At 52.2% G+C, this 24,489-nt stretch overlaps 9 protein-coding genes across 9 annotated transcripts; 6 read left to right on the top strand and 3 right to left on the bottom strand.

Moving 5' to 3' along the window:
• Window positions 1-3,027: 3,027 nt before the first annotated feature.
• Window positions 3,028-4,442, top strand: BDW47DRAFT_46353 (DUF1996 domain-containing protein). The gene is made up of 4 exons (XM_024819095.1): window positions 3,028-3,481; window positions 3,535-3,656; window positions 3,709-3,889; window positions 3,943-4,442. The coding sequence occupies exons 1-4, from the start codon at window positions 3,155-3,157 to the stop codon at window positions 4,330-4,332; spliced, it is 1,020 nt and encodes a 339-aa protein (XP_024670750.1). The 5' UTR covers window positions 3,028-3,154; the 3' UTR covers window positions 4,333-4,442.
• Window positions 4,443-4,506: 64 nt separating this feature from the next.
• On the bottom strand, window positions 4,507-5,085 carry BDW47DRAFT_126881 (uncharacterized protein; the record flags this gene model as incomplete). Its single annotated transcript, XM_024816630.1, has 2 exons — window positions 4,507-4,544; window positions 4,659-5,085. 2 exons carry the CDS (start codon window positions 5,083-5,085, stop codon window positions 4,507-4,509), a joined length of 465 nt encoding a protein of 154 aa, XP_024670751.1.
• A 3,278-nt stretch (window positions 5,086-8,363) lies between these two features.
• On the top strand, window positions 8,364-13,195 carry BDW47DRAFT_108025 (putative ABC multidrug transporter). The gene is made up of 4 exons (XM_024813139.1): window positions 8,364-8,943; window positions 8,997-12,401; window positions 12,456-12,798; window positions 12,887-13,195. Exons 1-4 carry the CDS (start codon window positions 8,477-8,479, stop codon window positions 13,028-13,030), a joined length of 4,359 nt encoding a protein of 1,452 aa, XP_024670752.1. The 5' UTR covers window positions 8,364-8,476; the 3' UTR covers window positions 13,031-13,195.
• BDW47DRAFT_108026 (uncharacterized protein) lies at window positions 13,181-14,930 on the bottom strand. The gene is made up of 2 exons (XM_024813140.1): window positions 13,796-14,930; window positions 13,181-13,737 (listed from the first exon to the last, which is right to left on the bottom strand). Exons 1-2 carry the CDS (start codon window positions 14,556-14,558, stop codon window positions 13,295-13,297), a joined length of 1,206 nt encoding a protein of 401 aa, XP_024670753.1. The 5' UTR covers window positions 14,559-14,930; the 3' UTR covers window positions 13,181-13,294.
• A 112-nt stretch (window positions 14,931-15,042) lies between these two features.
• BDW47DRAFT_46384 (putative C6 transcription factor) lies at window positions 15,043-17,821 on the top strand. Its single transcript, XM_024819097.1, has 2 exons — window positions 15,043-17,477; window positions 17,529-17,821. The coding sequence occupies exons 1-2, from the start codon at window positions 15,216-15,218 to the stop codon at window positions 17,610-17,612; spliced, it is 2,346 nt and encodes a 781-aa protein (XP_024670754.1). The 5' UTR covers window positions 15,043-15,215; the 3' UTR covers window positions 17,613-17,821.
• Window positions 17,819-18,461, top strand: BDW47DRAFT_126885 (MAPEG family protein; the record flags this gene model as incomplete). Its single annotated transcript, XM_024816631.1, has 3 exons — window positions 17,819-17,823; window positions 17,904-18,199; window positions 18,262-18,461. 3 exons carry the CDS (start codon window positions 17,819-17,821, stop codon window positions 18,459-18,461), a joined length of 501 nt encoding a protein of 166 aa, XP_024670755.1.
• A 595-nt stretch (window positions 18,462-19,056) lies between these two features.
• Window positions 19,057-20,589, top strand: pgxB (putative extracellular exo-polygalacturonase; the record flags this gene model as incomplete). The annotated part of the gene is made up of 4 exons (XM_024817585.1): window positions 19,057-19,419; window positions 19,502-19,843; window positions 19,908-20,153; window positions 20,206-20,589. 4 exons carry the CDS (start codon window positions 19,057-19,059, stop codon window positions 20,587-20,589), a joined length of 1,335 nt encoding a protein of 444 aa, XP_024670756.1.
• Window positions 20,590-20,678: 89 nt separating this feature from the next.
• On the bottom strand, window positions 20,679-23,029 carry BDW47DRAFT_108032 (cytochrome P450). The gene is made up of 3 exons (XM_024813141.1): window positions 22,382-23,029; window positions 21,894-22,309; window positions 20,679-21,828 (listed from the first exon to the last, which is right to left on the bottom strand). Exons 1-3 carry the CDS (start codon window positions 22,574-22,576, stop codon window positions 20,841-20,843), a joined length of 1,599 nt encoding a protein of 532 aa, XP_024670757.1. The 5' UTR covers window positions 22,577-23,029; the 3' UTR covers window positions 20,679-20,840.
• Window positions 23,030-23,221: 192 nt separating this feature from the next.
• BDW47DRAFT_132556 (SDR family oxidoreductase) lies at window positions 23,222-24,318 on the top strand (the record flags this gene model as incomplete). Its single annotated transcript, XM_024817586.1, has 2 exons — window positions 23,222-23,987; window positions 24,039-24,318. Exons 1-2 carry the CDS (start codon window positions 23,260-23,262, stop codon window positions 24,316-24,318), a joined length of 1,008 nt encoding a protein of 335 aa, XP_024670758.1. The 5' UTR covers window positions 23,222-23,259.
• Window positions 24,319-24,489: the final 171 nt, after the last annotated feature.

Genomic DNA, 24,489 nt, shown 5'->3' on the forward strand with positions numbered 1-24,489 from the left:
AGCTGAGTTCCATGGTGTGTTGGAGCAGTGCATCTGTCCATCGGCCAAAAGGAAACACCTCGGACTCGATCTTGTTTCGCAAAATGAATGCTTGCTGCGCGATGGTACGCAGTGAGAATTCAAATATCGGAGGCAGCCCGCAAGACCCGAAATTATCCAGATGCTGTGATATCATCGGCAGGGCGCGATACAGAAGTTTCTTGGCGCCTTCGACGGCCGGCCGCTGTGTGCGATGCCGGTCGAGTTCTTGAGGGGCGATACGCAGGTAAAGCCAGAGTAATGTGGCGATGTATGTCATGCCAAGGTAGCTTTGATGCGGGAGAAGCGCCGAATGTCGCTCAGGATAGATGCTATCCGGCCCTATTAGTCGGCATGCTAAGGGCAGGCGATCATCCCATTGCTTAAGTTCGAGAACTAGGTGCTGAGCAGCAGCGGGCGTAATAGATCCGGTAGTGGAGTCACGAGCGATGTTGTTTAGCACGCTGGCCAATTCCACCAGCCGGTTGAAGCAGCTGATAGCACGGAGCGGACCGCGTCGGGGTGGATTTCTCCCCTGTGTACCCCCGCTTGGAGGAAGGACGTCGGCCCAGGAATTCCACTCTTCTAGACCGTCCTCCTCCAAAAGGCCTACGGTCATCAAATCGTGCGAGTGCATGCACGGTCTCCGCGAGAGGCGGAAGGATAGCAAGGAATCTATCACGAAGCATCCAAGGAAAACAGCTTTCCCTTGCCGCACGTCCTCCGACCTGCGCATGTCGGCGAGAACCCCCAAATCCAAGGCAATGGCCATACGGACTGCCTGGCCGATCAACAGCCAGGCAGCATTCCATTCCCCGAGACCAACGTTTACCAATGTGAGCAGAAGCAAGGCCTGGACGTGCCCGATCTCGTATCGTTCCGTCTCGGCAGGGATCAAGCTGCGTGCGACAGAATAATACTCCCTTGTTGTGTGAAGAACGGACCCGTCCTGCGGCTTCGTCGGTGATTGAGAAAAGGTATAACTCAGAAGAGCCCACAGCGCGGCATGGTCTCCCGAACCAGGGTCCTCCTTAGCATTGAACAGCGGCGCATTTGCATAGAGGTAGGACGCCCGAAGGATGTTGTGCTTTTGGACAATTGGAAGCCAGGAGTGGGTGGTCGCAAAGTATAGATCTAACAGTTGCGATGTTTGAGCGGGCAAGTGCAGCGGCGCATGAAGAGTACTGGCGGCCTGGGAGACCAAAGCGCTATCCACCGGCTGGGATAGCCGTCGTCTTTTGGAATTCGGAGACATCGTTGGATCCATTACGCGAGATGCACCATTGGAGATGGGCGTCGAGCTGCGCTCGATGCGAAATCCCCAGTCGCCGTCAACGCCAGCGTCCTCATCCCCACGAGGGCGTTTACCTGAGAGGTGTGTTACCGGCGATGCGGCCGACGTCGAGAGCATCTTTTCCAGCACACCATATAGACGGCTTGATTTCCACGACTCGTGCAGCGTCTCCGACGCACCATCGTCGGCCCATAGATCCATGAGCCGATCCCTGCGACCAGCCGATTCAGAAGTGTTACCCAAGAGGGCCAGCATGGTGTCTTCAAAGCCATCGATGTTGCATATTGACAAGGCCCAGAGCTTTTCGAGACCGCGAACATAGCCTTCAGGCAGACCGCGCTTCTTCGCGTGAGGATCGTAGGAGCAGGTTAAGCCGGACACACGACAGGCGGTGCAGGTCGGACGAAGACCGTCGCATTTGTCCTGAGTGCATGTGTTAGCCAGGTCTGAAGATGAAAATATACCGATATGGCAACGACTAGCCAGTAGCGAAAGTTCATATATGAATGAAGAGAGGCTGGACTTGCGAGAAGGGACAGAGTGATAAATGCGCGAGGGGAGAAATCCATATTCACATGGAATGGACACCCACCTTCTTACTACGGCAACGGTCGCAAGCTCTGGAGACCCTCTTTCGGCGAGGGGGCTTCGGGTCCGAGCCCTCATCCATTGAGGAGGCTCAAGTATAAGGGAAAGGGCATGCCATGTAGGAGCCCAGTATAGTTAAGAGGTGCGAGAGAGTTGAGTCAAACACGCGGATACAGACGATCTTCAATTGAACGAAGGGACTGGAATGCGGAGATGGAAAGGAATGTCAAATTAAGAATTAGAAAAAGGCAGCAAATGATTTGGAGATGCAACGAAGACCGCCACGGCGGCGCATCTCTAGGCAAAGATAGAACCACGGACGATGGAAGTTCGGAGCAGAACTCGGGAAGTGAAGAAGGCGATTCTGTGGGGGGAGAGGCGGCCTGAGGTGTCGACCCACATCGGGTCCCTCCGATCTAGACGGAGTATACACTGTCTATTATGGTAACGAGAAGCCCATTTTCAGGACAGGTTGCAGATATCTTCATAATCTTTAGAACCATCTACCCCGAGGTACTTTCTCTCTTTCTCAGTCCATGTAGTGAAGAATCATGGCCATGGAGAATTCTCGGCATCCCGAGTCGGTAATCACCGGTTGTCGCGAGTCGCGTGCTATCTATGTTCAATATATAGAATGGTACTACTATTATTTTCTGTGGCTAAACCCAAGAAATCAAAAACAATAGATAAATCAAGTAAATCAATCAATCAAATAAAATTAAATTAACCTTTACCAGAAACCCATGAACAAGCGGGGTCAGCCTTTACAGACAACAATCAAATCATAATGACAATAAGATAGAAATGCCCTTATTACAGTTATCTCTCCAATGCAATTATACAAGATCATTTTTTTGGTTCATCAGACGTACCGATGAAGTTCCTCCCTTGTCCTGGCACATCTTGCCCCGGATAAGTCCTCTGCCGGAGGTCTTGGCAGACCGGCTGTATGGCTACATCTCCAGTTCATACTGGTGGCTGACGGATACGCGATGCTAGCCTTTTGTAAGTGACGTAATCTGGTATGGAATGGCTTGGATCTGAGATGGTCTCGGCGTACACATTCCACGACGCGATGCCCGGGGCGCCTTAAGAGTCTTTTTAAATCCTGCCAAGTAGACAGCATGCCAGCGAGCCTGGAAATGATCGCATAAACAGAGCAAGAACTCCCGCCATGGGATCCCGTCTTCTGGACATTCCTGGTCTCGACTGGCGACTGCAATTGATCTCCTGACGCAGACGAAACAGAGCACTATGAAGCCCAGTGGTGTTCTTACCGCGAGCCTGGTGCTGACGCTTTGCAGCTCCACGCTGGCGAAAGGCATTGACGAATTCACCTTTAGCTGTGAGACATTGACTATCCAACGATCCGACCCGATTATGTTCCCCGGCAAATCTGCTAGACACGTCCACATAGTTGCGGGAGGAACCGCATTTCAGCAGACGATGGAATTCGACACGGCCACGAAGGCGAACGAGACGACATGCGGCGTGGTAATCGACAAGAGCAATTATTGGGTCCCGCAACTTTATCACCGCGCGAAAAATGGAGCATTCGAGTTGATGGAGAATAACGGGAATGTACGCCACCACTGTCCCGTTGCTTTCTGTGGTAGGCGGTGTTAACAGGCCAGGTGGTTTACTATCTGGACAGAGCATGCAATTACACCGAAGGCGCGACTTCCTGTGGCGGAAGTGATGGCGCCATAGCGCCTCCAGCCGGGCTCCGCGTCGTTGCTGGTGATACCAATCGTCGGTTAGACATTCCGTTTGCCGCGAGTTGTGGTTACGCTGACATGGCCATCTAGGACCTATGATGACGCCGACTTTGCCCAACGGGCGGTCACTCACATGTGCATTGGAGAAGACGGATCGTCGTCGGAGACCAATAATATGCCGAACAAGCCATGTGCCAAGTTGAGGTCGCAGGTGTTCTTGCCTTCCTGCTGGGATGGTCAAAATATCGATAGCGAAGACCACAAGAGCCACGTGAGTGTTTCGTTGCGAAAGCTGCATTTTGTTCCTCACACTGATAGGGTCAGATGGCATATCCCGCATCCGGAGACTATAACGGCGGCGTGTGTCCCAAGTCCCATCCCGTGGCGATCCTCTCCATATTTTTGGAATTCTTTTTCAACACACACCCATTCCCAGACCACAAAAATTGGGTATACAGCAATGGCGATGCAACCGGCTACGGTCTGCATGGGGACTATATCAACGGCTGGGAGGACCAAGTGGCCCTCGAAAACGCCATGAAAACCTGCACAGGTCCACAACTGCTGGACGACCCGAAGTGCTCAATCACAAAGCATCAGAAAAGACCACTCACACCCGTTAAGCATGCACTGGAGATCTCCACCTCTGAAGAGGAGATAGGGCAGAATGGCCGGGTTTTGCAGTTGCCAGGTCATAATCTGGCCAAACCGTAGGAAAGTGGCTTAACTAAGCCCTGCAAATAGTCCACACAATATCAAATTATGATAGTGATAGAAACTCTTGGTCATGACAGTCCCGAGAATGTGTTTTGTCGGAGGACGGGAAGCCTTTCATGGCGTAGAAATGGCCGAGCAATCGAGCCCGACCGAGAGACACTCTCTCACAGTTCAGTCGAAGATAGTGGAGGAATGGTCCTCAAGTTTCCCTAGACGATGTCGCATCGCGTTGATAAAAAAAGCCGCGTATATGCACCAGCACATGGGATCAATAAGGCGGCCGTCCGAGATCCGTTGGTTCCGTCAACTGGCATATCCCATACTCTTCCGCCACCAAGCCCGGATTCCCCGATCTTCCATCATACCACCAAATTCTTTGACCGACTCAACCTCTCGCAGCCCAGGCTTATCCACATGCTCGCGCTCACTTTTGAGAGAGAATTTAGTTCCCGAGGTAGCCTTATCAGGCCGTCGCGAGGTCGGCGCAGACGATTGACCATGATCCTCACTCGCGTCTTGCAGACTCCCCGGCCGCGCAACCAATTGAAAATCTTTGTACCGCAACTTTTTCACCACCGTAACCCAGGCTTCAACTGCATCCTTGTCCTTGGACTCGACGTACATAATCCCTGGACAGCCGCCGGAACGCAGGAGTACGAAGCAGTTGTGGGAGTCTGCGGCCCGTTTGAGGGCGGAGACCTTTTTGCGCGAGGTTATGTGGTGCGTGCGGATGAGGGCGTTGAAGAGCATTTTCTGGTATCCATATAGAAACCCTTTGTTCGTAGAGGTGATGGCAGAATAGGAGGTATAAGATGTAGTGGACGTAGAAATGGTTGCTGAAACAATGCTCACAATTGTCTCATTGGCAAATCTCACGCGGTTGGTGGTGGTTTGGATGTTGTTTGGTTTGTTTTGAATCTACGTCATGCGCGCAAATCACCCGCAAATTTTATAGACCTTGCCAACACGTCATTATAGCAATATCACAATTTCCTAAACAAGCCGTTTACAGCATAGACTACGAAGTACAGAGTCTCGAATAAACATAAGTCGTCCGGGTAATCATGATGATGAAGTACTTCCTAATCCCTCAGTCTGGGGGGTTTTAGCTCCTAAATGGGTTCTGGGATGTGGACTTTGCCCTGGTCAAGTCGACGGAGAATTGACCGGACGTATCGTGGAATTGGATATTCTCTCTGACGTTATCGGAGTTCAGTGGCTGGCTTTCCTTGTATGCAAAGATCCATGGGCTAGATGAGATTTCGGTGTCGAGCGATCCCCCTTGCCCTTGGAGACAGTCATCGCACCGCACGTTGATTGTCAGCATTCCATTGCGATTGCCACTGCCATCCAGAAGAGAGACTTGGGCGTCGGGGTCGTATTGTGGTTGTATGTGGCCCACACCAGAGCGCGGAGACCAGGTCACATTGTTAGATGATGCGGAGCTGTGGAGGACAAATATGTTAGACCTTTTCATCCCCCTGCCCTGGCCCAGTCCAACCCACTGGATCGTGTCCGGGGCATGAATTTGAAAGAAAACGCGATCAGGGCTTGACGATTCCCTTGCATCAGAGACGGCGATACTGTAGGATATGTCAGTTTGACCTGTGGGGCGAAACGTGGCCAGCTCTGCCAGAACAAGAGAGCCTATCAGGACCAGTCTTATTTCACAAGTATTAGCTAAAGTACAGAGAGTTTTATTCTTAAGATATAAAAATAAAAGACCCCTGTATAAAAGAAGAAATAGAACTATACATAAAAACCTAAGATTACAGATATTAATACTATAGTTAAGCTTGCTATGACTGGACTATTTACTAGAACTAGATACTGTATATTACTTACAAGTAACTTCTATATTTCTCTGATAGCAAAGTAATCAACTGGAGTCACGATCTCGATATATACTTGTGTCAGGACAAGTTTCCAGCTTTACATATATTAAGATCATCATTCAGCAGGCCAAGCCCATACATGCACCTAGCCCATCACCAGTACATCTCCGCCGACATGGCGGATTATGGAGTCATTATAGATCAGAATGACGGGATACACTAGAGTTTATTTATAACCAAGAATAGATTCCTCTCTGTTCATGTTGTTGACTAGCCAAGATTTCCCCATTGGGACGATAGGTTGTAGGTTCATGCACAGTGACCACGATTTAGCCTCCAACACGTACATTTTGGCAAATGACTTCAACTGGGAATCATGTCACATATATCAGAAGGCCAAGCACTGTTTGCCGATCAGTGGCTGCTATGTGTGTGCTCGATGCCGTGTTGGTTTCGCTCTAGAGGGCAGATCTGATATATGATAGATATCAATATGATATGCGCTTTTCATTCTTGGTGTACTTACCAACTTTCTTCCTATGTTTCTTTCTCGTAGATTGCCCATGACCTTTGTTTGGGGGGAAAAACATACCTAGGTTAACTTTAGCTTCATCCATGTCACTCAATGGTCAACTACAAAAGGCATCACAATTCGATAGAACCCGTTCCATAAGTTCATCGATATCATTGCTTGTTGATCGGTTTTGGCCGCACAAGTCGTTCGCATGTCTGCAGGGAGCAAGAGAACTTTGCTTTACCCATACCACCCACCCAATGGGAACTTGGGTCATGCTATATATGCTTAGACTGGGAGGTCTTGTAGGGTTGGATGCAGTACCATAGCGGTGGAAGAAGCCCTACCAGTGTGGCTGCTTTATCCTCGACAAAGATAGACGTGATGACATGATATGGCCTTGTATGATGTATCCCCTGTCTTTACTGTTCAGGTTGTATTGACCATTGAAAGGATGTGTTCAAAGACAATAGATGAGCCGCATACACATGTCTCCTTGAACATAACGCAAGACACATTGAGCAGATATATTATGTGTCTTGAACTATCCGATTCTCAACCAGGTCAATGCTACCGGCAAGAGGACCGAAGACAGAAAGAATTTAGTGAGCATGACTAACGAGCAAGAGAAAAGTGGAGAATTAGAAAGATGAAGAACACAGATCTGTGTATGTCTTCGTAGTTGGATGTTTATTGTAAGATCATTAACCCCCGTTGTGCTTTTTTATGCCCATGGATGACTCACCCGATGTGCATGACTAGCATCAATGCGGGAGACTCTGCGGAGTAGTCCAGTCAGACCGACCTTGTCCGAACTCCCTAAGGTAAATGAGTACGCCTCAGCAGGCTCTTCAGTACCACTATAATGCTTACGACTGCTTAGAACAGAACCCCTATGACTGGCTGTCCACTCCACGCGATATCGAGATCTAATCTGCAGATTTAGAAAGTACCAACGTTCAGCGAGATCCCCCATATTCCACAACTGATTGCACAGCAAACAAACGGTCTTGGAGATTCCCCGCAGCAAAAGTTGGGACCGAAAGTTGGGCACCGTATAAGAAAAAGAAAAGAAGACGAAAAGAAGGGAATGCAAACCGAACATGGCAAAGGGAAGAGAACAATCGATAGATCGCTGGAACCGAAGACCGAGTTTAAGGCGGCTGTAGTCTTGGCTGCCTTTTTGGATTCCCCAGGCCAGCCAGGCCAATCAGCAGCCTCAGGCTCCATGGGTCGCCTCCATTCTCCGAAGTCGAGGTGGTTCTCCTCCTACCGGATTTTCCCATAGTTCCATGGGTCTTCCGAGAATTTCTTATCCCTTTTCTTGGATGGTACGATGGTTTTCTCCATCGAGCTGCCCGAGTGGGAAAAGAATACGCGGAAAATTTGAAAATGCTTTTTTCGACTCCATTTTCAACACTGCACTAAGGGAGGTCTCCACTATTTAATGTCGACCAATGGCATTGTTAAGAGAACAATGGCAGCTCGTGGAGTTCCCACGCCCCAAGTGGCACTTCAACCAATTGGTAGCGTTGTGGCCATTCTGTTATTCATCGGAATTGGATGACGTCCCGTTCACCCTTGAAGCTTGGCTTCCTTTTCGATCTAGTGTGGTGGCCAACGCTCAAGTCCACCATGGCTGGGCCTGGACACAGCCTGAGAATGTCTGGATATATAGCCCACTTCCCGCCCAAGTAGCATGGGTTTATGATATCTTCGCTTGACGAACGACTCCTGCTTGCTTAACGTGTAAGGTCCGAGGTCCTGTGAAAGGATCGATTGTCCGGTATCTATGCCCGCTCATCTTCCGGCTCATTTGCACGGCGGCGGATCTCTTGCTTCCGCACCGGAGGCAGAGTCTCCGGCGGATATTGTTGCCTCGCCGCGGGTGCACCTATCACACGAGGATGAAGATGCTATAGCCGATATTCATCGCACCCTCACTGAGGGCAACCGCCAAGAAACAGATCAGGGCTATCCCGAGCCCCATTCAACCTTCGACAAATTCCTCGAGAGCGAAATTCAGGCTGGCAGGAAGAGGTCGAATCTCGGGGTGTGCTTCCAGCATCTTTCGACATGGGGCGACGGTGATGACCATGCCAACGTGAAGACGTTGGGAACGGCCCTGTGGCGAACCCTAACGTTCCAAGATGTATACGAATGGACCATCAAGCCATGGATCTCGAAAAAGGACCCTCAGGAGGGTCGTGCTTTGATCCGAGATTTCTCAGGGGTAGTCCGAAGTGGTGAGATCATGCTGTAAGTGCTTTCAAAGCAATTTCCGTGGGAGTATCGACTAAGAAGCTTTACAGGGTGTTGGGAAGGCCTGGGGCTGGTTGTTCGACCTTTCTCCGCACAATTGCCGGCCAACATTCGTCTTTTTTAGGAGTCACGGGGTCTATCGATTACTCGGGTCTCAGCCCCGAAGAGGTGAGGAAGCATTATCGCAACCAAGTTGCCTATGTTCCTGAAGACGATGTCCATTTCCCGACGCTCAATGTTCGACAAACCCTGGAGTTCGCCCTGAACAGCAAAACGCCCAAGCGGTACCGGGAGAGGATCCCCCGGTATTTGGACATCTACGGCCGCGTGTTTGGCATGTCTCACACGATGGACACCCTAGTGGGGAACGAGTACATCCGGGGTGTCTCCGGCGGAGAGCGTAAACGGATTTCAATCATCGAATCCCTTGCGACCGATTCCTCGGTCATGTGCTGGGACAATTCCACCAGAGGTCTTGACGCGTCATCAGCCCTCGACTACGCCCGTAGTCTCCGTATAATGACTGACACCTGCGGGAAAGCGACGCTGATGACGCTGTATCAGGCGTCCGATGCAATCTACGAACTAGTGGACAAAGTACTACTCATTGACGAAGGGCGCATGCTTTACCAGGGCCCTGCCCGAGACGCGAGGAGCTACTTTGAAGGGCTAGGGTATGAATGTGCAGCCATGCAGACCACTTCGGATTTCTTAACTAGCATCACTATTCCCGAGAGACGACGATTCCGCCCTGGCTGGGAAAATCGGGCACCAAAGGGACCCATCGAGCTGGAGAATGCCTTCCGAGAAAGCCATCAATTTGCGGACATCCAGACAGATGTCCAGCACTACGACAACCAACGCTGTGGAGACAAAAGCGGCCGCTCGTCACCGGCTGACTCGGAGCGGGACAGCCTGGAGCAGTTTAAAAAGACCATCCAGACAGACAAGTCCCGTTTTGTACCCGCCAAGTCCCCATACACCATTTCCCTGTTCCGCCAAGTGGTGCTGTGTGCCAAACGTCAGGTGTGGCAGATTCGAGGGCACATGTCTCCATTGTATATCAAGCTCTTTTCTTGCGTCGTATACGGCCTGCTGGTTGGCTCCATGTTCTACGACCAACCACAGACAACGGATGGAATGTATTCCCGGGGGGGTGTGATATTTTACTCTTCGATTTTGCTTGCCTGGCTGCAAATGTCCGAGCTGGAAGATGCCATGCAAGGTCGAGACATATTGAGCCGGCAGAAGAAATTTGCATTCGTATCACCCAGCGCCGTGTGCCTGGCTCGGGTGATCACTGACTTGCTTATCGGTGCTGCTCTCACTTTCTTGTACTTGATCGTTGTGTATTTCTTGTCCGGCCTGAAATCCGACGCGGGTGCCTTTTGGATCGACTTCCTATTCATATATACGTGCACCATCTGTTTGACCGCTCAATTCCGACTGTTTGCGGCTGCGTCGTCGAATTTCGAAGTCGCCTTGCGCTACTGTGGCGTCTCGGTTCTCTTCTGCATTGTGTTTGGTGGATACGTCCTCTCGATCGACCGACTCATAGAGGATGTTCCTTGGGTTGGATGGATAGCATACACGACTCCAGCACTCTATACTTACGAGGCTATGATGGCCGCAGAGTTCCACAACAACAATTTCGCATGCTCGCCAGGGTCAGTGGTTCCTTCTGGGCCCAACTACACCGATCTTGCCCACCAAACCTGCGGCTACCCGGGAAGTCAGGTTGGATCAACAGTAGTCAATGGCGACGACTATCTCGCTGTCCAGTACGGATTCTACTACAGTAACGTTTGGCGCGATTTCGGGATCCTGTGTCTCTTCACTGTCGTCTATGTGGTATGCACCTGCTGGTTGAGTGAGATCATGGAATGGGAGGTAGAGAGTGCGGGCCCAGTCCAGTATAAAAAGTCACGGAAAGGATCAAGACAGTCTCCCAGAGATGCCACCGACGAGGAGAGCAGCCCTGTGCAGGTTAATTCGAAATCTTCATCCTCGAGCTTTGACGATCAAAAGTCAGGCGGACAACTCGTTGCTACAAAGTCGACTTTCACATGGGATAATATCGAACTTACAGTTCAGATTGGAAAGGAATCCCGGAAGCTCCTGAATGGCGTCAGTGGATATTGCAAGCCTGGAACGTTGACTGCGCTGGTGGGAGCATCGGGTGCAGGCAAGTCAACATTGCTAACGGTGCTGACCCAACGCCCCAGCTCAGGTGAGGTGACCGGCTCATTGTACGTGGACGGCCATGTTACGGACCAAACATTCAATCGACGAGTCGGTTACTGTCAGCAGATGGATATCCATGATGAGAGTAGTACCGTCCGGGAGGCATTCGAGTTCTCTGCTCTTCTCCGTCAGAGTTCAAGCGTCCCAGATGAAGACAAGCTATCTTATGTGAACACCGTCATTGAAACGCTAGACCTGACCGACCTGCAAAACGCGATCATCGGATCGTTGGACATCGAAAAGAAGAAGCGCGTCACAATAGGAACTGAACTTTGCGCCAAGCCGGAATTGTTGCTCTTCCTTGACGAACCCACCAGTGGACTGGATAGCCAGGGTGCCTCGAACATTGTTGCACTGTTAAGGCGACTGGCCGACCAAGGGTTGGCCATTCTGTGCACCATTCACCAGGCGAACCAGGAGCAGTTTGAAGAATTTGATCGGGTGCTGGCGTTGAGCCCAGGTGGGAGTACTTACTACTTTGGGGAGGTGGGAGATAAGGGCTGTTCTATCTTCGAGTATTTCACGAAGCAAGGACATCAGCCTGAAAATGTCACCAATGCGGCGGACTTTCTGATTGAAGTGGTTGTGAGCGGCATTAGGGATAAGTCGCAAAGTGTCGATTGGCATGGTATATGGAATCGGTCAGCGGAAGCACAGGCTGTCGCAAGAGACATATCAGAAATTCGCTCGAAGACCGAGAAATCCGATGGTGTCAAGACGACTATTTCCACGTCATCGGTCTTCCGACAGACTTCACTTCTGACCCAGCGCACCCTTCGGCAATTCTGGAGAAGTCCCGAGTACCCATATTCTCGACTCTACGCATCGTTCCTCCATGCCCTGATCAACGGCCTCACCTACCTTCAGATCGGAAACAGTTCGACAGATCTGCAATCCAAAGCATTCTCATGCTTCCTCGTGCTGATGCTGGTACCCGAGTTCATCAATGCGATCTCGATGCGCTTTATCTTGAACCGTGACCTTTGGACGGCGCGTGAGGGCCCTAGTGGCGTCTATGGCTGGATCGCATTTTGCACCTCGCAAATCGTATGCGAAATTCCCTACGCCATTATCAGCGCCGTTATCTTTTACGTGCTTTACTACTTCATCGTCGGTCTCCCGCTGGGCTTTGCCGCGGGATACTGCTTCTTAATGTTTTTCCTGTTCTTCCTCTTCGCCACATCTTGGGGCCAGTGGATTGCAGCACTCAGGTATGTTTTGCCCCGATCAGAAGTTTCAACATTTCCAGTTCTAACATCATCTAGCGCCGACTCCATGGTGGCCGCCACACTCATGCCATTCTTCATCATCATGTGCGAGCTTTTCAACGGCATCCTCCAACCTCACCGGAACATGCCCGTCTTCTGGAAATACACCATGTACTACATGACGCCATTCACGTACTGGATCGGGGGCGTTCTTACCTCCGTCCTCCGAGGCATGCCGGTAATCTGCGACAGCAGCGAACTGACCATCTTCGAGAGCCCTTCGAACATGACCTGCGGAGAGTACGCCGGCTCCTGGCTCACAGAGCACGGAGTCGGCTATCTGTCGAATCCGAATGATTCCGGATCATGTGGATACTGCGAGTACAGTGTTGGAGATGATGTACGTTTCTCCCGTTCCTATTTCACACTCTCTTCCTATGTCCTACCGTCCATACGTTCCCAATGACATCAACTAATAAGTCGACTAGTACCTCGATAAAATCGAGCTCAACTCCTCCAAGATCTGGCCCTACTTTGGCATTTTCGTGGCGTTTGTGATCTCCAACTACCTAATGGTTTATCTGCTGGTGTACTTGCGCACGGTCAAAGGTTTGACCTGGCGCAAGGCATAGTATAATTGTATAGGCGTGCGTGTTGGAAGTTGATATATAATATGCATAGCGTGGTATGGCGGTACAAAAGTTTGTTTACCGATGTTATTGTCACTATTACATTTTAATTGGAGAGGTCTACATCAAAAGCATGTGCATTATCCAAGCGTGGTCGCATGAGCTGGCTATTCGCACCGGTAATATACTTCTAGAAATATATATATATATATATATGCCCTTTGACACCTAAAGGCGTGGTTGCACCTTAACCGCATAGTAAAATAGCTACATATATCCACCCAGCCAACCCCAGAAGCTGACCGGCAGGGGAAACGACGCAATGATCTCCGGCACCGCACTGTACTTAGTAAACCACGGACACGTCCAATGCGTCCACACGGCCATGATCACCGCATCGGTGGACCACGCCACGCCATCCGCCAACAACCCCCGGGGCAGGAGCTGTGGAATGAGGTACTCCGAGAGGAGCTGCTGCAGGGCAATGAAGACAGGCAGGACGTTGAAAAAGGCCATCATCATGGCGGCGGAGTGGGCGCTTTGTAAGGTCGCGTATGCGCCCGCTGCGTGGAACGTGCCTGAGATGATGAACGAGAGGTAGAAGATGAAGAAGGTTTTGAGAGCGCCGGGCCAGCGTCGGGGGGTCATGGTGACGGATATGGCTAGTAAGGGGCGACGGCAGAGATCGTGCCACATCTTGCCCCAGATACCTGGACATGGTCAGCATGTGGGGGTTCTGTACAGAGAGCGGGGGATCTGCTGTCGTACCTTTGAGGTTGAGACGGAAAAGACTAGTGACGGATCCAAACCATCCGGGATACATCCATGGTTCGCCGGACGGCAGGTCCGAAAACGTGCCCAGGATCGCCACCGTCACCATACTGTAGAGTGTGCGGACTGCTTCCATGAAGGAGAAGACCGCTAGCCAGCAGGAAACGGGGAATAGGTAGGTGATGGCTATATTTTCGCTGATCTCGGGAGCGTTCTCGACCCCCCAAGTGGTATCCAGGATCGTCGCGATCGTCGAGCAGACTCGGGGATAGTTTCGCGAAAAGCAGGTCTGGTGGGCATCGAAGACGAGATAGGCCGTGACGAGTGTGAGAAGTCGGCTGCAGAAAAAAGGCAGGCGCCGATTTCGTAGACGCTCCGGGTGGTGGTACCTGGCTGAGCCGTGGCTCCAGCCGATGGCGCGGGGGTTCATGACCAAGTCGAGCATCCAACGAAGACGTGTCCAGCCCAACGCCGCGGGCATTGGCTGCCAGGAGTATGCCGAGGAACGAGAGGTGCGATCAAGGGCGCGGAGCTGCTCCACGTCTCGGACGAGCAGAAGCTCGACGGCACGGACAAGGTAGCCGACCGAGAGGAAGCCATTTGCGTATTGTACCCATGCCTGGGCTTCGGGTGGGTAGAGAAGCGCGTGGAGGGTGCCGAGGATGATCGCCGGTAGCAAGACAAGCTGGACGAGGGGATATCGCGATCGGAGATATAATGTGGTGAGAAGAAGGGGGAGAGGGAGGAAGAGGAGTAACATTCTTGCCAGATACCATAAGTTAAGTAGATCGTTCAACCCATATTATGTAGTACGACCAAGATGTTGCTGGTTTGAGGGAATGAGAGGCAGAGGCAGAGAGAGAGAGAGAAATGAGAAGCGCAGCCATCGCGATGTCATAGGTAGCCTCAAACCCCTTCCTCAAAGGGAGATGATCCACCGGCGAATGGGATGTATCAGAGTCATCCCATTCTTCATAGATGGAGATCATCCACCCGACCCATAGACAGCGTGTTTCGTATCGGATTGGCGATTTGCCATGAGTCGTATGACGTATCCCATTGATAGTAGTCGACAACTCCGACAATGACACGATTGTCAAGGATGTATAACAGAGACGAGGCGGTATTATATGTCGATAAAGAGTCGTCGAAGAAGAAGAAGATGAAGTCGAACAGAAGGAGAGAAAGTGGCGTCATGTGTCTTGGTCGGAGTTACCCTGATAGGGTAAAACACCGAGTGCCGACTCCGACCTCCGCACCAGCAACAATTCCAACAACTTCAACTTCAACTTCAACTTCACTCCCTACTACCATCTCTACACATAAAAGTGAGACCTGGATACTTCTGTTTTGTGATTGAAGTCAATTCGACTTGATTTAATGCTGATTTCCCTTGGTCCTCCGCCCATTCGATCGCATGGATGATACCGCGCTCTCGGGTCTGGCGACGTCACCCAGATCACCCCCCCGACGCCGCCGACCCGCCTTGTCCTGTACCATCTGTCGTCGCCGCAAATTGAAATGCGACCGATCCATACCCTGCGAGCAGTGCATCAAGTCCAAGTCTCCCGAGTCGTGTGTTTATGTTGATCCGCAGTCGGCAAGTAGCGCCCGCCAAAGCCATCGCGAACAGTCCCAGAGCTCCGTCGGTCGGGGGAGTCCTGTCCACGGTGGGCTCCACGTCTTTGATTCGAAGCATCTTCAGAACTCGTCCTTCCATTTCTCGTCGCGCAGTCGAGTGACCAAACCCCAGAGACGCTCGGATGAACTGTCCGAGTTGCGCAGTCGCGTGCAAGGACTGGAACGCGCCCTCACCCAGGCAAACTCCATTCCAACGCCCGAGACCAGCGGCGCCGATGCGCATTCGGATTCAGACGTGCGGCGAACGACATCGGACGCGCAGGATCTGAGCGATGCCGTAAAACACCTTCCGAAGAAGTACTGTTTTCGAGGCAAGGGAGGTAAAACCCGGTTCGGGGGACGATCGCATTGGGCCGTGTCCCTGTCCCTATTCAAAGACATCGACATCTTCTTGAAAGGAAAAGGCGGCGACTCCAAAAACCGTAAAGCAGAGCTTTGCAGTCTTAAGAAGCTCAAGAGCAAACTCTGGTCCAGAGAACAACAGGACCACCAGCGTGCTTATCGGAAAAAGGCCTTTGCCTTGGCGGAGATACTGCCGCCCCGACGGGTCGCCGACGAACTACTCAATGTCTATTTGGCCACTTTCGAGACGACGTACCGCATCTTGCATGTCCCGAGCTTTGTTGAACAGTACGAGGCCTATTGGAATGATACGGGGACCACCGACATGGGTTTTCTCGCGACATTGCTGGCGCTGATGGCTGCTAGTAGTGGCTTTTTCAGCCCGGCCACCAGACTCAGTGAGGAGGAGACCCTGCACACGGCGGCCACGGGGTGGATTGTGGCTGTCGATGCATGGCTTGCTTCGACCTTGGTCAGTTCGTCCATCGAGTTCAACATGTTACAGATCCAGTGCCTGCTTCTCATTGCCCGCCAGGCTGGCGCGAATGATGGTGATCTAGGCTGGATTGCGTCTGGCTCCGTGATTCGCTCCGCAATGACGATGGGCTTGCACCGTAGTCCCACGCAGTTCTCCAAGATTGGGAAGTTCTGGGCGGAAATGCGTCGCCGGCTATGGGCAACTATACTGGAGCTGGATCTCCAGTCGGCGCTGGACGGAGGCATGGTGACGCAGATTGATCTCGACGAATACGATTGCGAGCCACCTTCCAACTACGACGACGCTGATTTGACGGAAACGATGACGGAAGACCCAATTCCCCAAGACTTGACCGTAGGCACTCGAAGTAGCTTTCAGGTCTTGCTGGCACGATCTTTGCCCCTCCGGGTTCGCATCGCCAAGCTAGTGAACAAACTCAAATTCACCCTTTCGTACGACGACGCCCTTCAGATGAGCGAACAAGTCCGGCAATACCTGGACCAGGCCGCTACCCTGCTAGACGAGCGGTCTTTCGCGCGGGACTTTTATGAGTTCCTCATGCGTCGGTTTCTTCTGGTTCTTCATAGGCCGTTCGCTTTGAGCATCCTCCTGTCTCCTCAATTCTCGTACTCCCGCAAGATCTGTCTTGAGACATCCCTGGAGATGCTCTCATCGCTGGACCCCCCAGTGGTCACTCTGCCAGAAGCGCAGGCCTGTCCCCATCTGGGGCAGTTGAGTGGGGGAATGTTTCGGGAAGAATTTTTCCATGCTGCCATCATGATTTGCGTGGAGCTGTCTCTCCAGGCAAATGAGTTTGCTAAATCGGGGCCGTCGCCCGCCTCGAGACCGCCCAACGCTCTGAATGATCTAGTCCGGTCACAACAAGATATCTTGATTCGGGCGGTGGAGCATACGATCGATACGTTTGGCGCTCGGATCTCGCCTAACGGGAAAGGTGGGAAACCGTTCTTCTTCCTTAGTATGGGTTTGGCGTCGGTCAAGGCGCGGCTGGGCGGGCAAGGGGACCTGTATAAAAGTGTCGAACAGGCTTCAGCAAGGGTCATTCAGCAATGCAACCAGATGCTGAACGGGGCGACTTGGGCCGATGTCCGACGCGCCGAGAATTGCGAAGTTCCACCGCTATCGACCCCCGGACTATATCCAGCAACGCCAGAACTGTCCATGGACCCGGCGTCGTGGCCTTCCACGGGCCTTTCAGTAAGCTTGCGGGTGACCCTACGATTGATGCATATATGCTGATTTTTTTAGCCCCTGGATTTTGGGAATATCTTCGATACGGGAGACTACGGGCTCCCAGAGTTCTGGAACAACGACTTCTTCACGGGGTTCTAGGACAGATACTACTGGGTCCGCGTCGATGGCCCCCAATCGATCGTTAGTGCGAAGCGGAGACGCTATTCGGCTAGGATGATCGGCATGGAGACGCTGGCTTGTGACGTACCATCCCCGTAGTCCGCGGACGGAGAGTTAAAAGGCCCCCGCGCCCCTGATTGCCTGTTCACCCACCCATTTGACACTCACCATTGTTGATGTCGATCATGTCGTAAGTGAAGACACGGACTCTACCGCCCCCCACCTCTCCCCACCTATCGAGTACTTGGAATTCTCATTGACACTTGACAGTTCTATCTTGAGCACCCTTGGCCTTCGTGCCGCGGCCGGCAGTGCCGCGCCACCCAACCACGCAGTGGCTTATATCGTGGCCAACTGGTTCTTCGCGTACCTCGCGACCAGCGCACGAGCGTCCAAGATGTGGCTCGGTCTTGACCACAACAGCGCGCCGCGTGAGGACTTGGCTAAATACGGCGAGGCCGCTGTACAGTCGGGGAAGATCAGCCGTGCAACGCTGAGCCGACTGAAGCGTCAGGAAGCTGCGCACGCGAACGCGGTTGAGGGGTTTCCTCTATTTATTGCAGCGAGTATGTCTATCTTTGTACTCTACTTTTCTTTCAAACTCTTGCATCACAAGCTGACCAAACAGTGCTCCTTGGCATCTTCACCGGCCTTCCGACCGAAACAATCAACGGAGTTGGAGCATGGTATAGCGTGTCGCGGGTGTTATTCACAGTCAGCTACGCGTTGACGGAGTCGGAGGGGATGAGTTTCCTCCGGTCTGCGTTTTGGTTTTCGGGCAATATCGGCTGCATCGCGGGGCTGCTGGAAGCGGCCAAGACGCTGTAACATGCCGCCGTTGACATCAGTTTCCACTATAGCTGGTACGTCGTATGTGACTACCTAAGAAGTAGCCACGGAAGACAGTCTGCATCAAAATGACAATATACAACCAATCATAATGGAGTTCGACCCCAGGTTTCGCCCTAAACACATAATTTCTTGATATATGGAATCAACTGCCGGCATTAGCAGTGACTACTATACTACAAAAGGAATCAAGCTCGTATCGCACTGCACTTATGGTTAGATAGGTACTTCGTACATGAATATGTCTTGATAGAAAACCGGTAGTCCGATTGGTGGAAGTATCTTTTCCAGCGTCGGGGAATTCGACTCCGTCGCCAAACACTCAATTCTCCGGATCATGGAGATAGTAGGGCATCTAACAGGTGGAGAAACTTGTTCCACGCTGATCTGGGGAAGTCAATTCATTGAATTACAAACTAGCAGGTAACGAGGAGCTCGAAGATGATCAAGCAGCCAGAATAACCAAGGACGGTACTATAAAGATGCAATGCAGCGCGCCGACAGCAGAGTAAAATAGAACAGCACCACCAGACAATCTACAATCCCAACTCAACTCAACTGAACCTCACCCACAATGAAACTCCCTTGGCTGTCCGCGCTCTTAACAAGCGCTCTCCTACCCACCACCCTGGCCAGCGCATTGCATAGCATCCCCTCTGCAATAATCCCCGGCGCACACATCATCCCAGCGAGCGACACAGCGACGCTCAAGCACCTAGGAGGCCACCATCACCACCACCGTGATCGACGAACGGTGACAATCCGGCCGTCGCGCAATGACACGGATGACATCTCGCGCGATTTCCTGTGGGGGATGAAGCGCGCGAACCATGGGGGCAGACTGCTGCTGCAGAGGGGGAAGAAGTATGTTATTGGGAAGAAGTTGGATTTGACATTTTTGGATGATGTCGAGGTGCAGTTGGATGGGGAGATTCTGGTATATTCTTATTATCATTATCATCATTATTGTTGGTGGTGGTGTGGGAATCGAAAAACCAAACAACTGATCAATGGGATAGTTCACAGACGACATCGACTACTGGCAATCCAACCACTTCTACTTCGACTTCCAGAAGTCCATCACATTCTGGGTGTGGGGCGGCAAAGACATCAAGATCTTCGGATCGGGTGTGCTGAACGGCAACGGCCAGCGCTGGTACAACGAATTTGCTGGCAAGGAGATCCTCGACCCGGACAATGTCTTCTATCGACCGATCCTATTCACGACGGACAATGCGACGCGGGTCTCCGTCGAAGGAATCAAGCAGTTGAATTCGCCGTGTTGGACGAATTTCTTCGTCCGCAGCAAGGACGTCTCGTTTGATGATGTGTTTATTCATGCTTATTCGACCAATAAGTCGGTACGTACCTACTCCTTGCCTTGAATCTTGGATTAGATCGGCCAGCAAGCTCATGACTTCGCAGGCCCTAGCCAAAAACACAGACGGCTTCGACTCGCTCAACCTCGACGGGTTAACAGTAACAAACACACGCGTGGACGTCGGCGACGACTGCTTCTCGCCGAAGCCCAACACGACGCACATCTTCGTGCAGAACCTGTGGTGCAACAACACGCACGGGGTCAGCATGGGCAGCATCGGGCAGTATCCGGGGGTGATGGACGTGATTGAGCATGCTTATATCCAGAATGTGACGCTGTTGAACGGAGAGGTAGGCCCTTCCAATCCACTGCAAGACTCCCCCAATTCTAACACGGCTGTAGAACGGAGCCCGTCTCAAAGCATGGGCTGGCAAAGACGTCGGCTACGGCCGCATCAGGAACATCACATACAAAGACATCCACGTCGAGAACACAGACCACCCGATCGTGCTCGACCAGTGCTACTTCAACATCGAGGCGCCCGAGTGCGCCGAGTTTCCGTCGCATGTGAACGTCACTGACATCCGGTTTGAGAATGTCTCGGGCACGTCGTCTGGCAAAGCGGGCAACGTTGTCGGGAGTCTGGTGTGCTCGCCTAATGCAGTGTGTTCAGACGTGACGCTGGAGAATATCGATTTGAGCAGTCCTGCGGGGGATCCGCCTGTTATTGTGTGTGATGGGATTGATGGGGATATTGGGGTGGAGTGTCAGTCTGGTAGTTCGTAGACTTGTGTGCAGTGGTCAGATTGAGTGGATGAAAATTAGGATCGATATAGCAGCATTATTAAATATATTTGACGGATTGAGTTATTTCATGCAACTGTTAGCTCAAAATACATATCCATATCCTAATTTTATCCAAAGTTTAAGCAAGAGTCGAATAGTTGACATAACTACATACAGAACAGATAATCACAACGCTAATATCCTATATCTCAATCTTACCAATATCAATCGTCAATCATTATAAAGACAAACTACCACGCATCAACTCGCTGCATCCGCAAATGCATCCCCTCAACCGGCTTGGTAGTCACAGCCCCGCGAATATGGATAACCTGCTTCGGATCCTGCATCTCAAAGCGAAACCTGCCCACAACACCGGCCACCGCACAGCGCAGCTCGGCACGGGCAAAGTCCTTCCCAATACAGGCACGCTGGCCATGCAGGAAGGTAATCTGCGCGAAGTTGGTCGACGCGCCGCCCGTGTTGTTGGCCGTGCCGTCGGCGTTGATCCACCGCTCAGGGAGGAAACGGTCGCCGTCGGCACCCCAGAACTCGGGGCTGCGGTTGATGGCGTAGGGACAGAGGATGATGCGCGTGCCTTTGGGGACATGTTTGCCGGCCACGACGGTGTTGCGGACGGACTCGCGGATGGTGATGGGGACCGTGGGATACAGACGGAGGACTTCCTGGCAGACGCCGTTGAGGAGGGGGAGGGTTTCCAGGTCAGCGGAAGTGATGGGGTGGTCGCCGGAGGGGATACGCTCGCGGATCTCAGCGCGAAGACGCTCCTGGACCTCCGGGTGGAGGGTCAGGAGGTAGCAAGCCCAGGTGAATGCGCTGGCGGTGGTTTCGTGGCCGGCAGCGAGGAAGGTCATCATCTGGTCGACGAGCTCGTCGTCGGTGAAGTCACCGCCTAGTAGCATGGTGCCGAGAATGTCGGCCTCAAGGGACTGGGAGGTAGCTTTTGTCTCGGTGATCATGATGCGCTTCTCGCGCACGATGTCCTTGCAGAGACCGCGCAGGAAACCTGTCTCCTCGTTGATGACAGCGTTGAGGCGGAAGGGCATGCGCTGGATGAGCCACTGCGGGACCAAGAAGTTGATTGCTAGGAAGGCCATCTTCTCCTTGGAGGGTTCCAGGATGGCGAGGAAGCTGTCGGCGACTCTGTTGTCGAGGTTTTGGAGGGAGCGGAAATCGCGACCCATGGCTGTGGGGCCGATGATGTCGAGGGTGAGGCGGCTGTTTAGATTAGATTCTGATTATACTGGAGTATTTCGTGTAGAAATCGAGAAAGGGAGACATACCTAGCCCACTCGCTCATCTCAACCTTGCCATCATGTTCGCCCATCTCGCGCTCCAGCTCGTTCATCAGCAACCCGGTCTTCTCCCACATGAGAGAATACAGGGCGCGGATGTTCTTGATGTTGAAAGACGGGGTAAGGGCCTTGCGCTGCGTCCTGTGGGCAGGTCCCTCGGACAGAATCAACCCCCAACCAATGATACGAGCCAAAAAGTCGCGGGCACGGAAGGGCTTCTCAAAATCATAAGTGTTAGTGCTCATGATATCCAGCAGGGCCTGGTGGTTGGTAGCCAGCAGGTGACTGCGTTGGAGCACATCGCGGTAGTGGATGAGGCCCTCGTTGGGAATGGTGCGCATCCATTCTAGCGGGATTTTCCCACGGGGTTCATCAAAGATGACTTTGAGATTATTGAGATAGCCCTTCGCGAGTCAGTACACCTTATATTACATATAATCTTTTTTTTTTTTTTTTTTTTAGAGAGAAGGTAATACCGGAGCAGTGGGTAGGTGGCGCAACGGTGTCACGAAGAACGGGTATATAGCGACATTCCACACAGCCAACAGACCCAAGTTGACGCCAAACACGGCCAAAGCGACGGTGCGCAGAGTTGCATCGACAAAGACGACGCGATGCAAGGCAAACGCCTCGACAAGAGAGGCGAGGATGAAGGAGAGACGGGGATCCATGGTCGATCAATCGAACTGGTAAATCTAGACAACGCCACGAATAGGGGGACTCCTGACCCGACCGATAGAATTGTGGGGGACCTGGGGAATTAATACCACAATTCTTAATTCATGTAATATCGATTGTCTGATCCGTCGCGGCGACAAGGACGGGTGGGATCCACAGTGGATCTACGTCTGGATACCGTCGGATGGGGAAAGGAGTGCGATTCTGGAAAGGAACCGTGAAGCGTTGGCATGAGGAGTCAAAAGAGGCAAAACAATCAAAAAAGTGAAAAGAGCCAGATGGACGAAACAAATGTGAATGTGAAGGTGGACTGCGCTAGGATGATGATGCCTGCAACGTGGAGAAATAACCCTAATCCATGCGATCAGGAATGACGCACACAGGGATCCATGCGGGGAAGGCAGAAGAAAAGAGACAACAAGGGTAGCAGTGCGAGATCCACCTGCGCATTGGTATCCAAACTCTAGATGTTTGAATGGAGGAAATGGATGTGCCTGGTGGGAGAAGACATCATCGTGGTTTTTTTTCCCCCACTATCAGTTTCGCAACCACTTCCCAATTCGGCAATGATCGGGCCTCGTGTGAGCCTCGGTGGTGATTTCCATTACCGACTTCACTATATATACAACCAACACTTCGGCTTTTGCTCATCCGCATAATCCTAAGTCCAGTCATCATGTCTCTAGATACTTCTCTGCAATTTCTCCGCCAGTGGTCGCAGGCGGCCCTGGAGCGTCTCCCTCCGCAGGCACAGAATGTCCTGTCGCATCCACTCGTTCCCAAGGCAGTCGCCGTCCTAGGAGCGCTGGGCGCGTTGCACCAGACCAACAAGTGTCTCAACAAATGGACAGCCAACAACTTCACCCGCAGTGATCCCTGGGATCCAGCGCGCGAGCTGGCCCTGGTAACGGGAGGCTGCAGCGGCATCGGCAAGCAGATCATGCTCGACCTGGCAGCGGCAGGCGTCCGGGTGGTCATTCTCGACATCCAAGAGCCCCCGTTTAAGCTGCCCGCAAACGTTGCCTTCTACAATGCCGACATCACCTCGTCCGACAACATCCGCGCCGTGGCACAGCAGATCCGCGCCGACCACGGCGACCCGACAGTGCTGGTCAACAACGCCGGCGTGGGCCACGACGGCTCCATCTTGGACGAGCCAGAGGCCAAGATCCGCCAGACTTTCGAGGTCAACACCATTTCCCACTTCCTCATGGTGCGCGAGTTCCTGCCCTTCATGATCAGCCGGAACCACGGCCATGTCATCACCGTCGCCAGCATGGCTAGCTTCATCTCCCTGGGCGAGATGGTCGACTACTGCTGCTCAAAGGCCAGCGCCCTCGCCTTCCACGAGGGACTGGGCCAGGAGCTGAAGAAGTGGTACAATGCGCCCAAAGTGCGCACTAGGTATGGTCCTAACAATCTAACCAATCGAAGGAGACCCAACTAACAGCTTAGTGTGATCCATCCGCTCTGGGTGCGAACTCCCATGATCCAGCAGCTTACCGACGCCGGCGAACAGTTCAAGCAGCCCGTGTTGACGGTCGAGATGGTGTCGGAAGCCATCGTGCGGCAGATTGTCCAGCAGAAGAGCGGCCAGGTCATCCTGCCGGGCCGACTCACCTTCATCAGCCTGATACGTGCCTTTCCCTCGTGGCTGCAGGATCGCGCCCGGGGAATTGGTTCCAGGGACCTGTTCAATCTCCGCAAGTGTCAGTCTCTGCAGGAGCAGAAGTAAATTTTCATTGATGTATGATAAGCTTGATTGTACAGCGAATACCCATTTTAACTATATACACTGCTATGGTCTTGCGTTTTGTATGCGTCATAGATAGAGAAGTAAGGTAGCGTAATAAAGAAATAGTATAAAAAGAATCACCAAGGAAGCAATTAATATAGTGCATTTAGA

This window comes from Aspergillus candidus (genome assembly GCF_002847045.1).
Source record: "Aspergillus candidus strain CBS 102.13 unplaced genomic scaffold BDW47scaffold_32, whole genome shotgun sequence".
Classification (NCBI taxonomy): Eukaryota; Fungi; Ascomycota; class Eurotiomycetes; order Eurotiales; family Aspergillaceae; genus Aspergillus; species Aspergillus candidus.

Bases quoted from the DNA above. Each gene is read 5' to 3' on its own strand.
- BDW47DRAFT_46353 (XM_024819095.1), top strand. From the start codon at position 3,155: ATGAAGCCCAGTGGTGTTCTTACCGCGAGCCTGGTGCTGACGCTTTGC. The intron at 3,657-3,708 runs GTTAGACATTCC...ATGGCCATCTAG, and splicing joins GCTGGTGATACCAATCGTCG to GACCTATGATGACGCCGACT. The intron at 3,890-3,942 runs GTGAGTGTTTCG...TGATAGGGTCAG, and splicing joins GCGAAGACCACAAGAGCCAC to ATGGCATATCCCGCATCCGG.
- BDW47DRAFT_108025 (XM_024813139.1), top strand. From the start codon at position 8,477: ATGCCCGCTCATCTTCCGGCTCATTTGCACGGCGGCGGATCTCTTGCT. The intron at 12,402-12,455 runs GTATGTTTTGCC...AACATCATCTAG, and splicing joins CAGTGGATTGCAGCACTCAG to CGCCGACTCCATGGTGGCCG. The intron at 12,799-12,886 runs GTACGTTTCTCC...TAAGTCGACTAG, and splicing joins AGTACAGTGTTGGAGATGAT to TACCTCGATAAAATCGAGCT.
- BDW47DRAFT_108026 (XM_024813140.1), bottom strand. From the start codon at position 14,558: ATGTTACTCCTCTTCCTCCCTCTCCCCCTTCTTCTCACCACATTATAT. The intron at 13,738-13,795 runs GTACGACAGCAG...GACCATGTCCAG, and splicing joins TTTCCGTCTCAACCTCAAAG to GTATCTGGGGCAAGATGTGG.
- BDW47DRAFT_46384 (XM_024819097.1), top strand. From the start codon at position 15,216: ATGGATGATACCGCGCTCTCGGGTCTGGCGACGTCACCCAGATCACCC. The intron at 17,478-17,528 runs GTAAGCTTGCGG...TGATTTTTTTAG, and splicing joins GGCCTTCCACGGGCCTTTCA to CCCCTGGATTTTGGGAATAT.
- BDW47DRAFT_108032 (XM_024813141.1), bottom strand. From the start codon at position 22,576: ATGGATCCCCGTCTCTCCTTCATCCTCGCCTCTCTTGTCGAGGCGTTT. The intron at 22,310-22,381 runs GTATTACCTTCT...TGACTCGCGAAG, and splicing joins GCCACCTACCCACTGCTCCG to GGCTATCTCAATAATCTCAA. The intron at 21,829-21,893 runs GTATGTCTCCCT...TAATCTAAACAG, and splicing joins GAGATGAGCGAGTGGGCTAG to CCGCCTCACCCTCGACATCA.